Genomic DNA, 15,497 nt, shown 5'->3' on the forward strand with positions numbered 1-15,497 from the left:
CCACGTGGCTGATTTTTGTATTTTTAGTAGAGACGGGGTTTCACTATGTTGGCCAGGCTGGTCTTGAACTTCTGACCTCAGATGATCCACCCACCTTGGCCTCCCAAAGTGCTAGGATTACAGGCGTGAGCCACCATGCCCGGCTGACAATTTTTAAGTGAAAGTTGTATTTCTTTCTCATCAGTAACCATAAAGGCCAGAAGGAAGTGACACCTATATTTCAAATACTGAAAGAGAAGAATTGTCAACCTAGAAATCTGTATCTAATAAAAATATCCTTCTAGAATTAAGGGAAAATCAAGACATTCACAGATGAAGGAAAACTGTAAGAATTGGTTGCTGGAAGACCTACCTAAAAGAATAACTTAAAGAAATTTGGTCTAAACAGAGAGGAAATGATAAAAGAAGGAATCTTGGAACATCAGGAAGGGAAGAGAACATAATGATCAAGGCAATGTACCACTGAATTGTATACTTTAAAATGGTTTTATCTCAAAAGTTGCCAAAAAAATAAAAATAAAAAACCACCCAGTGCATATTCACATTATAGATTGTTATTATACAAGCAATTTCTGCTCTCAGGTCTGTATCCCTCCAAAGCCAAAAAGTTTTCACTCATTATTTCAGTAATCCTTGTTGAATGTCTAGTAAATGTCAGTCACTGTGCTAGATGAAGGGAGAGTCATGATCTTTGCCTTTGACGATCCCATGGACTTGAAAACTCCAGGGAAAGCCAGCTAGGAAATGTTTGGACCCAAACACATTGCTTCCTTTTTCCTTCTGAGTTGTGAATTCCTTATCATCCTGGGCTGACTGAGAGCCAGCTAGGAAATGTTTGGAGCAATAATTTAGATGTCCAACACCAAATGCTGGTGAGGCTATGGAACAACAGGAACTCTTACTTATTGCCGGTGGGAATGCAAAAAGATACAGCCACTTTGGAAGACAGTTTGGCATTTCCTTACAAAACTAAATACAGTCTTACCATAAGATCCAGCAATTTCGCTCCTTGGTATTTACCCAAAAAATTAAAACCTTAGGTCCACACAAAAACCTGCATGTGGATATTTACAATTACCAAAACTTAGAAGCAACCAAGATGTCTTTCAGTAAGTGAATGGATGCTATTCAGCGATAAAAAGAAAAGAGCTGTCAAGCCACAGAAAGACATGGAAGCACCAGGATTCTGATGTCTGTACTGAGTGGACAAAGAAACTATTCATTTAGAGAGGGAACACTGAGGAGAGTCAGATTGGATGTGTTTGAAGTTCACTTTAGATAGTGAATTTGAAATGACTGTGAGACACCCAAATAGAGCTGAGGCGGCAGTGGTTAGATACATAAGTCTAGGGTCGCAAGGATTAGTCTTGTCTGGAAGTAAACATTTGAGCATTCCCTTGGTATGAAGGGGGTAATTAAAACCAAGGCTGTGGATAGGATTATCTGGATATATATTGTTATTTATTTATTTCAAAATCTTCCTTTAAATACAAGGATAGGTACCTTTAGACCAGACATCCAGTGAAGCTGTCTTGAGGTTCTTCTTATTTTTTTTATAGTCTTCCAGGAAAGCTCACAATTGATTCAGCCTGACTTAAAATGTTTTTAAGAGTCGTGCTCTATGACACCAAGGTTTAGACTCTTAACCAGTTACTACTTTAACTGCTTAAGAAAATCCAAAGTTCTTCCCTGAGAAAAATGTTGACTCTTTGTATAGATCCCATTCTACTGGCCAACACCTGTGCTGGTGTGTTGATCTTCTGACTGAAATAGACTTCAGATTCATGTACTCAAGTGTACACAACTGAAAAAGAACTATGCCCCTTCAAATCTGGGGTTTAAACCATATGACTTGAACTCAATGCATAGCACAAACACTTGGCACCTTTAAAAAAAAAACCTTTAATAAGGGAAAATTTGGAGATCCAAGGAACATGTTTTAATTGAGGAAATATGTTAGCCAGCAATTAGAAATACTTCCTTGAGTTTTCATTCATTGTCATGGCAATATTGATCATATTCACTATTAGTGAATTTTTTTATAGGTTAGTTAGAATAAGTTCTTATTTCCAGTCTGTAACTTGGATTCACAATATTACAGAAAAATGCCATGAATTCTAGTGTTGTTATCTTAAACAATTGAGTAAAATAGAAGGAATGAATCTTTGTGTTGTATTTAGCTATTTTTGTATATTGTACTTATTAATGTTCCTTTAGCTCGGTGGTAGTATTTTTGCATTTTATACCTATTATTCTAGGAACCCTCATGAGATGTTGGATTTTCAGAAGAGGAAAGGACATCTATTTTATCTCTGTATCAATGAACATCTTAACAGGGAAGAAGAATAAAAATGTGAAAACCTAGAATAACTTATTTTCTCTCCCTCAGGGGCTATGTACAGAGATGAAATACAAATGGAGGTGGGATGTGGATAGCACCCTCCTCTCCTGAATTTGGAGCTGCCCCACACCTCTGCCTGTCATGTCAGCCAGGGTCTTCATGGTGAAAACTCTGGACTGAGTATTGACAGTCAAAACCCAAACACCTTGCTTCCTTTGTCCTTCTGAGTCATGAATCCCTTAGCATCCCTGGGCTGACTGAGTATCCAACAGCACCCTCACAATATAGCCAAAGTTTAAACCAGACATACACACGCACACGCACCAAAAGATACCTTTGGAAAAACAGTTAAAGATCATCTTTTCCCCTATGTCTTTAAAAAATAATAAATCAGTTTTGTAGAAGAAAATTTATTTCTGGCCGGGTGTAGTGGCTCACGCCTGTAATCTCAGCACTTTGGGAGGCCAAGGCAGGCAGATCACATGAGGTCAGGAGTTCGAGACCAGCCCAGCCAACATGGCAAAACGCTGTCTCTACTAAAAATACAAAAAAAAAAAAAAAAAAAATGAGCTGGGTGTGATGGCACGTGCCTCTAGTCCCAGCTGCTGGGGAGGCTGAGGCAAGAGACTCTCTTGAACCTGGGAGGTGGAGGTTGCAATGATCTCAGATTACACCACTGCACTCCATCCTAGGTGACAGAGTAAGACTGTGTCTCAAAAAAAAAAAGAAAATTTATTTCCATTAACTCTATACTTTTTGTTTATCTACTAGTACATGCATAAGTTATTGCCCCTTTTTTATTTTTATTTTTTTCTGACATCCAGGTAGCCCAGTGCGTCTCACCAAAGGGACCTCTTGCTTGTTCAAGAACATACTTTTTTGGAGCTACTCATGTTCCTTACTTGGGTAAGTCCCTGTAAGTTGTCATCTCATCAGCTTATCTAATGAATAGTCTCTCCCGTGAACTAGAAGTTGATACAAAATTCACTACTTTGCTTGGAAGCTCATGATACCCAATTTGTGGGCCTCCAGCTCCCTCTCTGATTACTTCTGGATAGTTAATGTGTCTAACACATTTCTCACAGAATGTGTTTCAAGAGGAACATGATTGGTGCAGCCTACGTTAAGTCTAACCATGAGTATAACCCTTTGCTAGGTGTCACAGGGGAGGCCAAGATGAGTAAGACCTAATTTAAGCTAGCAGGAGGTAGGGACCAGACATGGTGGCTCACGCCTGTAATCCCAGCACTTTGGGAGGCACAGGCAGGCAGATCACTTGAGGTCAGAAGTTTGATACCAGCCTGGCCAACATGGCGAAACTCCATCTCTACTAAAAATACAAAAATTAGCCAGGCGTGCTGGCACACACCTGTAGTCCCAGCTACTCAGGAAGCTGAGGCACCATAATTGCTTGAACCCGGGAGGTGGAGGTTGCAGTGAGCCAAGATTGAGCCACTGCACTCCAGCCTGGGCAGCAGAGTGAGACTCTGTCTTAACAACAACAACAAAAAAGCAGGAGGTGGGCCGGGCACAGTGGCTCACACCTGTAATCCCAGCACTTTGGGAGGCTGAGGCGGGTGGATCACAAGGTCAGGAGATCGAGACCATCCTAGCTAACACAGTGAAACCCCGTCTCTACTAAAAAATACAAAAAAATTAGCCAGGCGTGGTGGTGGGCACCTGTAGTCCCAGCTACTTGGGAGGCTGAGGCAGGAGAATGGTGTGAACCTGGGAGGTGGAGCTTGCAGTGAGCTGAGATTATGGCACTGCACTCCAGCCTGGGCAACAGAGTGAGACTCCATCTCAAAAAAAAAAGCAGGAGATAGGGTCTGCAGTGGGAATTTGGATGACTCAGCCAGGTGCCCACTCAACTGTTCTTGTGAGGAAAGTGAGAAAAGGCCGTAATAAAAGAGTGCTTAGGAGCTAAGAGCATGCTGTGGGACCATCCAGAAAGGCTGGGCTGGCTGGGGCTGCCCTGCTTACTAGGGTAACCAGAAGTTGCAGGTATCCAAAGACACATGGAAAAGAACCTCAGGAATGAATGCAGGTCTCAGCATTGCTACACAGAGGAGAATACATCAGGAACCATATTTTATTCTGGATGATGTTAAATAAGCCAGAAAACTCTGGAAAGAAGCATAACTTGGGTCAGGTTATTAAGGAGATAAAGCAAGAGGTAGAACTGAGTCTGTTTACTGATGCCTCGAAGTTTAAAAAATTAAAAATAAAAACAAAAACCTTCCAGAACCTAAGATTCCACATATCTCTGGTATTTAGTGATGTTGCTGAGTGGGTTGTAAAAGTGGGAAAAAGTGAAGATCCAGAAGGCTATTGGGAGTGGCCAGGTTCCACTGTTGTTGGTATTTGTACTGTGTTTAACTTAAAAGAAAAAAATAGGCTGGGCGTGGTGGCTCGCACCTGTAATCCTAGCACTTTGGGAGGCCGAGGTGGGTGGATCACCTGAGGTCAGGAGTTCAAGACCAGCTTGGCCAACATGGTGAAACCCCATCTCTACTGAAAATACAAAAATTAGTGGGGCATGGTGGCGTGCACCTATAATCCCAGCTACTCAGGAGGCTGAGGCAGGAGAATTGCCTGAACCCGGGAGACGGAGGTTGCAGTGAGCCGAGATTACACCACTACACTCCAGTCTGGGTGACAGAGCTAAACTGTGTCTCAAAAAAAAAAAAAGAAATGTTGTTCTTGACAATGCCTTTCAGGTAAATTAAGCATTTCTAGCTTCCTTGTTAAGTGTTTGCATATCCTGTGCTCTTGTCACATTCTTAGTGGGCCTCTTTCACAGGTGGTGACAGCAAGCTGCCCAAGAAAACTGAACAAATGTAAGTCTTCATATTTTATTTTTTCTTTCTCAAAGTCGAGTTACTCAGTTGTGACTATCCTGTGTACTTCCTTTTGAGATCAACAGTGATTAAGACATCTGCTTTTGCTGGGTGTGGTGGCGTGCACTGTAATCCCAACATTTTGGGAAGCTGAGGTGGGAGGATCACTTGAGACCAGGAATTCGAGACAAGCCTGAGCAACATAAGCAGACTCTGTCTCTGCAGAAAATAAAAAATTAGTCAGGCATGGTGGTGCACACCTGTGGTCCCAGCTACTCGGGAGGCTAAGTTGGGAGGATCACTTAAGCCTGGGAGGTCAAGATTTCAGTGAGCTATGATTGATTGTACCACTGCACTCTTGGCAACAGAGGGATACTGTGTAAAAAAAAAAAAAAAAAAAGACATCTGGTTTATGGCATGAACATTACTGTGTTGTTTCCAAAGTTTCTCTCAGCTTGGATTTCAGGCCAGAGAACCCTGCCAGCTTTACCATCTGCTCTTCTCTCTAGACCTCAGAGACTTCCTACCTGCACACCCATGCATTTATATTATGTAACTCCCCTTGATATGTTTTCTACATAATGCATTTTTAAGTTAAGGGCTTTTCTAAGAATAAACCATCCTGAAATCCATTGGGAGAATCTTGTGAAACCCCAACTGGTCTGAAGAGTGTTTTTCTCTGGATTTGACACTTAAGCCTGTGGAACATAGTGAGAGGGTGTGAACACTGGCTGTGCAACCTGAGAAAGGGCCTACCTACTGTTGACTTCTCTTCTTTCACATACAGCAGGAAACCAGACAGAAAATTAGTGCTGAAACTATTAAATTCAAAAAAGCATTCTCCTTCAGCTATATGGACATAATAAAATTTTATTATTACCTAATTAAATACTGCAACTTAACTTGGTAGGGTCTAGATCAGCACTTCCCTATGACCAGCAGTGAGAGGCTACAAAAGATCATCTAAGGATCTCTTTAAAATATAGGTTCTCCAGGACCAATCCCAAGATTACAATCAGAATTACTAGGGCAGGGCCCACAAAGTTGTACTGGGAAAAATATAATAGAAGAAATATAATCATACTACAGAAAATATGAAATTAGAGAAAAATTAAGATCAGCTATAATTCCTCCTGTCTGGCACTACCCATTAGTATCTTATTGTATATATTTCTGGGACTGAGCATAGTGGCTCACCTGAAATCCCAGGACTGTGGGGGGCCAAGGTGGGCAGATGGCTTGAGCCCAGGAATTCGAGACTAGCCTGGGAAATCTTACGGAACTCTGTCTCTACAAAAATTAACTGGACATAGTGGCACGCACCGGTATTCCCAGCTACTTGGGAGACTAAGGTGGGAGGATCATCTGAGCCTGGGAAGGTCAAGGTTGCAGTGAGCTGAGGTCACACCACTACACTGCAGCCTGGGTGACAGAGTGAGTCCCTGTCTCAAAAATGTGTGTGTGTGGCCATGCGCGGTGGCTCACACCTGTAATCCCAGCACTTTGGGAGCCCTAGGCGGGTGGATCACATGAGGTCAGGAGTTTGAGACCAGCCTGGCCAACGTGGCAAAACCCAATCTCTACTAAAAATACAAAAATTAGGCAGGTGTAGTGGCATATGCCTGTAATCCCAGCTACTCAGGAGGCTGAGGCAGGAGAATTGCTTGAACCCATGATACAGAGGTTGCAGTGAGCCGAGATAGTGCCACTGCACTCTAGCCTGGGCGACAGAGCAAGAGTCTGTCTCAAAAAAAAGAAAATGTGTGTGTGTGTACGTGTATATATGTGTATGTATATGTATGTATCTTTCTGGGCTTTTAAAAAAATGATTAAGCTGTAGTCATACGTGTATATAGTTCTTTTGTGGGTTTCCTTTCCTTAGCAACAAGTTAACCATTTCCTCAAGTGTTGGTGGGTGTTGTAGTCTTACCTTGTGCCTGCTTGTACTGCTGTGCCAGCGCTGCTTAGCCACTGTTCTGGATACTTACGCTAGACCCTTAAACATTTTACCTAAACCAAATCCATTGATCCCCATGTCAGGGACTGGTATTGAGTGGTAACTGGGTGCACATTGGAAGATTTGCCAAATCACAGATCCAATGGAACATGTGGATTCAAGTGAAAGTGACAACAGAGGCCGGGTGCAGTGGTTTATGCCTGTAATCCCAGCACTTTGGGAGGCCAAGGCAGGTGGATCACAAGGTTAGGATTTCAAAACCAGCCTGGCCAAGGTAGTCAAACCCCACCTCTACTAAAAATACAAAAATTAGCCAGGCACCGTGGCAGGAGCCTGTAAGATCCCAGCTACTCGGGAGGCTGAGGCAGGAAAATCGCTTGAACCTGGGAGGCGGAGGTTGCAGTAAGCTGAGATCGCACCACTGTACTCTAGCCTGGGTGACAGAGCAAGACTCCGTCTCAAAAAAGAAAAAAAAGTGACAACAGAGCCATGCAGGCTTTTTCATTTTATGGGTCAGCGGTCATGTGGCTTGTGTATTGAACTCCTGAGTAAGGATCAGTATAGGAGAAGACCAAGCAAGGGGAAGGCCTGACCAATGTTGGTACTGAGTGATGTTTGAATCAGCTGAGGAGAGGGATATCTTTACATGTCTTTGGGTTTGGCATTTTTAAAACTGCACCCTAGGGTCAAAGTGTAGAGGATTCTGGTCTCACCTGGAAGGAGCCGAGCTCATTCACATCTCTCTGCTAGGCCCCTTCCAGGGTATACCCTCTCCCTGTTCTTTTTTCTTCAACTCAACCCTAACCTCTACCTACATTGCGGAGGTGTGGTGCAGGAGCCAAGAAGGAAATTGAAGGAGATGGCAATGTGATGTGGCACAGTGGAAAAGCACCAGGCTGAGAGCAGATCTAAGTTTGGGTCAGCCTTGAATTTTCTATGACTTAATAGACAACTTATTCCACTTCCAGAGGCCCTTGTTGCTTATTCTGTGTAAGATGAGAGGATTAGACCAATTATTTCTGTGTTTTTTCCCACTTTTGAACTCCTATCATCTTCCTTTACCTGTTAAAAGATTCTTATGGGCTTAAAAATAGACATATTTTTAGGTGAGACCTTGTTATTTCCTTGCCAGGTGCCTCTCTTGGCCTTTCAGGGCCCCTTGGATCAGCCCCTTCTCTTCACAAGTGTCCTAAGAAGAGCCTGCACCTCCTTCCTCCAAGGCAGTGATTCTCAACCAAGGGAATTTCTATTGTAGCTCCCTCCACCATCTTTCCCCACTCCCAGGAACATTTGTCAGGGTCTGGAGAAATTTTTGATTATCACAACTGGAATGCTACCAAACATCTAGTGGGTAGGGATGCTGGTTAGCAGCCAGAGGTGCTGCTGAACATCCTACAATGCACAGGACAAACCCCACAGCAAAGAATTATCCAGCCGTAAATGCCAAAGTGGAAAAACCACCTTAGGTGGTTCCCTAAATGAACCAGACTGGTTTTTCTGGAGACCTTCGTGGCAGTCCAGTCTGGCAGAGAAAAACCCAGCCCCTCCTCAGTCTGGTCATCTCTCTTCCACCCTGAGGTCTCCTACCCAGTGTTTCCAGTAATAGACCAGCCTTCAGCAGGTCTAGTGAAAAGACTATATGAAACTACAGTGTGGTTGGTCCCTGGAAAAGTAGCAAGTGGGTATGATAACACTGAAGGGATTCCTGGTCTGTAGGTAGCTGCTTCTGCACATAGAGGAGTCAAGGAGTCTACACAGTTTTTGTCTGTTTGATTACAAACAGGGAGGGGCAGTCTCGAGCAGAATTCAGAGGAGCCGACTTTCCTTAAGGTGATAACAAAAGCAAAGTATAAGTCAAACCAGGCATATGACTTTTTTTTTTTTTTTTTTTTTTTTGAAGCAAGGTCCCACTCTGTCACCCAGGCTGGAGTGCAGTGACACAATCTTGGCTCACTGTAACCTCTTCTGCCTCCCAGGCTCAAGTGATCCTCCAGCCTTAGACTCCCAAATAGCTGAGACTACAGGCACATACCACCACGCCTGGATAATTTTATTTTTATTTATTTTTATTTTTTGTCAAGATGGGGTTTTGCCGTATTGCCCAGGGTGGTCTCAAATTCCTGGGCTCAAGCGATCTGCCCATCTCAGCCTCCCAAAGTGCTGGGATTACAAGCCTGAACGACTACCCCCAGCCCAGGCATGTGACTTTTAAAAGGTTCAGAAATCAGTGGGTTATATTTTTGCCTTTTTCCATTCTGTTTAAAAATCAGTTTCTTAGGGGTTGTCATTTGTGTGCATGCATCTTTTGACAAAAACCTCATGATGCTGTAATATTAACCATTATTTTTTGTTTTTGAAGTAGGCTGTTGTCCCAGATATATGCTGCTGTTATTGAGGCTGTTGTGGCTGGCATTGCATGCTATGCTAAAACTTCCAGTCTAACAAAGGTAATTTAAATACCATGTTTCTCTTCCAGTAGTTATTACTTTAATGTAAAACATTCTATCCATGTGTTTCTTCTTTGGACACCTTGTAGTACTCACTTTTGTGCGAGCTTGGGCCTCTTTGACACCAGGCAGAGCGAAGCCTTGAGAGCACTGAGCTTCTGCTGCCTGTGACTGTGCTGCTGTCGTCTTGTGGATGACAACTAATTGGTGCTTCTTTGTAGACATCTGGTTGTGTTAAGGAAAAATCATTCTGTAGCACATTGTTTTGTTGAATAGCTTAAACAAAAGGCTTTTAAAAACTAAAAAAAAAAAAAAGCAACTATAGATTATTCTACTGTGAATTCTAATAAAGTTCAGTAAGTTTGATTTCCTATAACTCAGTGTTTAATAAAAACAGCTAAAGATTAGAAAATCTGACTTGCTTTTCCTAGACAAGCACATTTGTTCCCGTTCTCTGACCATTATCTTCCTTGCTGTTTTGCGGTTAACCTGCCCTGAGTTGGATTCCTATATCTGACCCAGTAAGGAGATGAGAAGAGTCAGCTTGATGCCTCCCAAATGCCAATAGGACCTTTTCTGAAGGAAGCCATTTGACATTGGAAAGGTTGTGTATGATGTAGATATCAGAGAGACTGTAGCTGTAGTCACCAGCTCCTTGCCATCTCCCCTCCTCACTGAACTTGTATCCCTGGTACTGACTCCAGATTTCTCAGCCCTTTAACCACTACATGCAGAAGGTTTATCCAAAGCAGTGGGGTGTCCTTCAATATCAGTTCTCACATCTTTGTTTTTTAACTGATCTTTTGTAACTCTTGCTATTTGGATATTCTTAGCATCTGGCTAAAACTCTGAGGGCAGAGGTTCCTTCTCTTCCTGCCGGGGAAGAGGGGAGGAGAAAGCACTTTTACAGACCTCTCATTCCGCTGCTGTCATCACAGCTGGTCACTTCTCTGGATCCATCACGTCAGGTTCCAGTGCACACCTGCCTGAATGCAGTTTTGTCCTGTGAACCTAGCCTGGAGAAAGCAGGCCCTTGTTTCCCTTAGCATGATGCTTTCACTTTATTCATGCCTACCAAGTAGTCACATAGACGGGAAGGGCACACTGGGGCATGGTGTGATCCTGGACAAGTGTTAGGAGGGCCCTTCCATCAGTGATGTACTTTCTCCTGCTGTGAAAGCTAATTGTCCCTGTCTTGTTATTATTTTACAGGCCAAGGAGGTAGCAGAGCAGACTCTGGGATCTGGGTTAGATTCCTTTGAGTTGATTCCGTTTAAGGCAGCCCTGCGGTAAGCAATGGCTGATATTTTTTATAAGGAATTTTTTTCTTTGTTTTTGAAAGATTCTTTTTTCCCTTATAACTCAGATTTCATCTCCGCTTTGAGAAATGTTTCAGTAAAATTTTAATGGGATATATGAAGGAGAGTCATTCATGATTCAGCCTTTACTTAGAAGCCAAAGAGCCAAAGATGCAGGAACTGTTTGAGAAAGTCACACACATGTTCTGAGGTTAGAATGCAAGGCAGATTAACACCAGCATCACAAGAGGCTTGACAAGCCTGGGTTCCAAGGCTAGAAAGGCAAAGCTGGGGACCTGAGTGGTGAGGTTTTTAGGGGCAGGGGGCCCTGGGCACAGGAAGATAGTCACTGCTTAGAATAAACTTGCACTGGGCCTCATCTGTCTCTTGAATGACAGAAATCCCTGAGCCTGCCATGTCTTGGGGTCTGCATGGTCTGAGAATCTGGTGATTTTTCCATCACATCTCCCAGCATGTCACGGTGGATCTCTTTGTAGTCTTTATCCATAGCTAAATCTTCATGAACCCAGTCCACTTAACCCACTGTTTCATGTGAGGACCATTGTGTGCACTTTTATACAAAGGATACAAAAGACAGCAATACTGGGGAATTTATTTAAGAATACTTTGGCCGGGCGCGGTGGCTCAAGCCTGTAATCCCAGCACTTTGGGAGGCCGAGATGGGCGGATCGCGAGGTCAGGAGATCGAGACCATCCTGGCTAACACGGTGAAACCCCGTCTCTACTAAAAAATACAAAAAAACTAGCCGGGCGAGGTGGCCGGTGACTGTAGTCCCAGCTACTCAGGAGGCTGAGACAGGAGAATGGCGTAAACCCAGGAGGCAGAGCTTGCAGTGAGCCGAGATCCAGCCACTGCACTCCAGCCTGGGCGACAGAGCGAGACTCCGTCTCAAAAAAAAAAAAAAAAAAAAAAAGAATACTTCTAGGATATGTCCTGTGATGCCTCAGGTCTATGTCCCACATTTTCTTACATCTGCAGTCCTGGGTAATAAGTTGGAGTATTTGAAAGATTAGTCAATTAATTGTTCTAACAAGAAGAATTCTATTTCTGCAGCCCCACGAGTGGAAGAAAGCCAGAACTCTGTGGTGTAGGGCTTTAGACTTGCTTCAGGTCTTCTCTCCCCTGGGTCTTCTGGATCTTGCTGTCCTGGCCATGAAAGGGGAACGATAAAGGAAGTTTGTTCCCTTAAGACCTTGTGCTGCCCTGTACTATCTGTTTCTGGCCAACCTGAATTTGAGAACGCTCCTTCAATCTGCATCTGTGTGACTTTGGGCAAGATAGGGAACTGTCTGTATCTGCTTCTTCAACTACCCATCTTGTAAAGCGATTGGGCACATAGACGTTAGCTGCTGTCACCGTGAGGTGTTCTCTCTTACCATCAACATGGCTAGCATAGTCATTCTACTCCTCCTTTACTTGGGCCCTTGCCTAGGCCACTCAGCTTCCCCAGAGCAGGCCCCCCTAAGTCCCAAGGCCTCCTAGGCCTAGGTGTCTGCCCTAGTTGGAGAAAGGCACAAAGAGAAAACACCAGTTTCAATGAGAGAAGAGTCTCCTAGGCCAGTCTTCCACCTGGAGCCCCACCCCTTTCTCACCACAAAGATTACTTCACTGAGGGCGGGGCGCGATGGCTCACGCCTGTAATCCCAGCACTTTGGGAGGGCAAGACAGGCGATCACTTGAGGTCAGGAGTTCGAGACCATCCTGACCAACATGGCAAAACCCCCCCTTCACTAAAAATGCAAAAATTAGCCAGGCGTGGTTTTACATACCTGTAGTCCTAGCTACTGGGGAGGCTGAGGCAGGAGAATTTCTTGAACCCAGGAGGTGGGTTGCAGTGAGTTGAGATCACACCACTGCACTCCGGCCTGGGTGACAGAACGAGACTCTTGTCTCAAAAAAAAAAAAAAGATTACTTCAGTGAGGACCCTCGGACTGCTTCAGATTAGCAGATTTCTTTCTCCCAAGACAGGAAGGAATGGAAGCCATGAATGCAGACAGGAATTAGTGTGTAGCTATCTAGTACTTGTTAATGCAAGAAATTACACTTACACAAGTTAGAGTAAGCCAAAACGGTTTTCTAGTTATTTCTCGGCTCTGAAGGCCTCACCCTGCCCCTGGCTCCACAACATTTAACTGTGAGTTGCAGAGACGTGGCCTCTGCTTGTGCTTAGAGCAGGGATGGAGGGTCACTCTCAGTCTGCAGTGAGCAGCAGTCCTCTCATGTCATTTTCTCCTGTTGTTGTCCAAGAGTCAAGACAGTCCTTAGGACTTGCACAGAGGCAGGGCTGTGATTAGAGTTAGACACTGACCCCATACCTGCTGGTGGTATAGGACCCTGGGGAAAGTATCTAAAATAGGATAAATCTGGGTAAAGCAAGGATGACACACACCTCACTGTGTGGCCTTGAGAATCCCAAGCAGTTACCCTGCACAGGTGTCTGGGGAGCAGGAGCAGACTGATTTTTCTTTTGTTTTGTTTTGTTTCTGGTCTACAGCTCCAAGATGGCTTTTCATATACATGCTGTGAATAATCAGGGAAGGTGCGTATATGATTGTGGTGTAACCTTATATGGAGCAAGTTTTAGGAAGATAAAGAGGGGGAAGGCTGCTGACATGAGTGGTTTTCTCATGCTTCCACACCTAGCAGCGACATCACTCCAGGGTTGGGCTTGGGCTGACTGCTCAGCTGAGCCCCTGTACCCTGCGTTCTTCCCACTGCAGAGCTGAGGGGCAGAGGTGGGGATGGACATACTCACCTTAGTGGCCCACATACCAATTCTACAAACATGCAACCCAGTGTTTTGAAAGGCCCTAAGAGCAATCCGAGTCTATGACATGTCATTACCAAGTTGAAAAAAGCGAACACTGTGAATTTAAGTACACTTAAAAACTCTTTAACATAGTCTTCCATCTCTTTCCTCTTCTAGAATTGTACCGCTGGACAGTGAAGATAGCTTATCCTTTGTGAAGACGGTAAGCAGAGTTGTCATGGGTCAGCTGTCTGGGAATGGCCTGTAGAGGGACATCTGTAAGTTGGGAGGTGGGAGTGGGTGGGGTCTTGGGCAGCCCACCCCACCTGAAGAAACTGATCTGCTCTCAGTCCTATCCGAGCCGTAGCAGTGGTGAGCCTGTGCTTACTGAGGGTACCCAGGTAGCTGTGCCAGGCCGACCCACATCTGTTCTCCCTTGCCTAGGCTTCCCTGGGGTCCAGAGTCTTAATTGAGGTGTTGGGAGGCACCTCTTTCTGGGTTATGAAGCCTTCCTACAGGTAGCTGAGATTGCTCTGACCTCGTGTCGAAATGTGAGTCCAGGACAAGCCTGCCTTGACTAACAGACTTAAGTTTTTCAGTGGCATCTTTGAGTTCCAAGACTTGCATTGATGTCCTTAATGGGAACCTAGAGTTGAAACCGGTCTTGACAGAATAGTGAGACCCCATGTCTAAAAAAAAATGTTTTTTAATTAGCCAGGTATGGTGGCATGCATCTGTAGCCTGAGCTCCTCAGGAGGCTAAGGCAGGAGGGTCACTTGAGTCCGGGAATTTGAGACTGCAGTGAGCTGTGATTGCATCACTGCACTCAAGCCTGGGTGACAGAGTGAGATTTAGTCTCAGAAAACAAACAAAAACCGGGAACCTGGGAAAATTAACTACAGCCCTGTACCACAAAAGGACATCTTGGTCAACAGTGGACTGCAGATACAACAGTGGTCCCATAATATCATAACGCTGTATTTTTACTCACCATTTCTATGTGTATATGTGCCTAAATACACAAATATTACCATTGTGTTATAATTGCCTACAGTATTCAGTATAGTAACATGCTGTACAGGTTTGTAGCCTAGGAGCAATAGACTACACCAGCTAGCCTAGGTGTATAGTAGGCTATACCATCTAGGTTTAATGTTCACACAGTGAATGTTCACACAGTGAACTCTATAATGTTCACACAGTGATGAAATCAGCTAATGACACATTTCTCAGAATCTATCCCTGTCATTAAGTGATACATGACTATAATTATTTAAATGACCAGTTATCAACAGGGACCTGCGTCTGCCATGAGGTAGAGTAGTCAGAGCAATGTTTTCCAACCTGTGTGCTGGGGGGATGGTTTGGAGATGCACTGAGCTAATGGTCCCTGGGGTGGGATAGCATAGCCTGGGGGAGCCAGAGTTTCTAGGCCAGTTGCTCTCAGCCACAGGCTGAGTCCTCCGTTTACCCCAGAACATCCTGATGTGAAGAAGGTTGGCAAATGGTGCATGAGAGGGTGGTACATATCCAGCCAAGATTCTGTTTGTGGTGTGTGTTATATCTTGAGTCTGTTCTGTGACCACTGCCTGAACCTTAGTTCCAAAAAGCTTTGGTTCCAGGGAACTGGGTGGGCAGCTGTGGATAATTTGGTACAAGCACATCCCCATCACCATCACCTGTGGAAAAGTAACTCAGAAGTTCCTGTCAGTAGTGTTAACCCATCTACAGAGAATAGTACAACAAGGGTAATTTTTTTAAGGTTGTAATTTATGTTTTTGTAATGTTCCTGGTCCCCATCTGTCAACATTTTGTGTGGATGTTCTTTTAGAACTATTTCAG

General features: G+C 44.1%; 1 protein-coding gene across 2 annotated transcripts in view; it reads left to right on the forward strand.

Moving 5' to 3' along the window:
• C13H20orf194 (chromosome 13 C20orf194 homolog) overlaps nucleotides 1-15,497 on the forward strand; it is a 168,672-nt gene that overhangs the window by 73,624 nt on the left and 79,551 nt on the right. Inside the window, exons 11-16 of one of the 2 annotated variants that reach the window (XM_010378967.2) lie at nucleotides 3,166-3,247; nucleotides 5,145-5,181; nucleotides 9,498-9,585; nucleotides 10,798-10,874; nucleotides 13,401-13,445; nucleotides 13,833-13,878. In XM_010378967.2, the coding sequence (XP_010377269.2) occupies nucleotides 3,166-3,247; nucleotides 5,145-5,181; nucleotides 9,498-9,585; nucleotides 10,798-10,874; nucleotides 13,401-13,445; nucleotides 13,833-13,878 (375 nt within the window). The remainder of the gene's footprint in view (nucleotides 1-3,165; nucleotides 3,248-5,144; nucleotides 5,182-9,497; nucleotides 9,586-10,797; nucleotides 10,875-13,400; nucleotides 13,446-13,832; nucleotides 13,879-15,497) is intronic. The other variant, XM_030914275.1, reaches the window with a different exon arrangement.

Source organism: Rhinopithecus roxellana, chromosome 13 (assembly GCF_007565055.1).
Source record: "Rhinopithecus roxellana isolate Shanxi Qingling chromosome 13, ASM756505v1, whole genome shotgun sequence".
Classification (NCBI taxonomy): Eukaryota; Metazoa; Chordata; class Mammalia; order Primates; family Cercopithecidae; genus Rhinopithecus; species Rhinopithecus roxellana.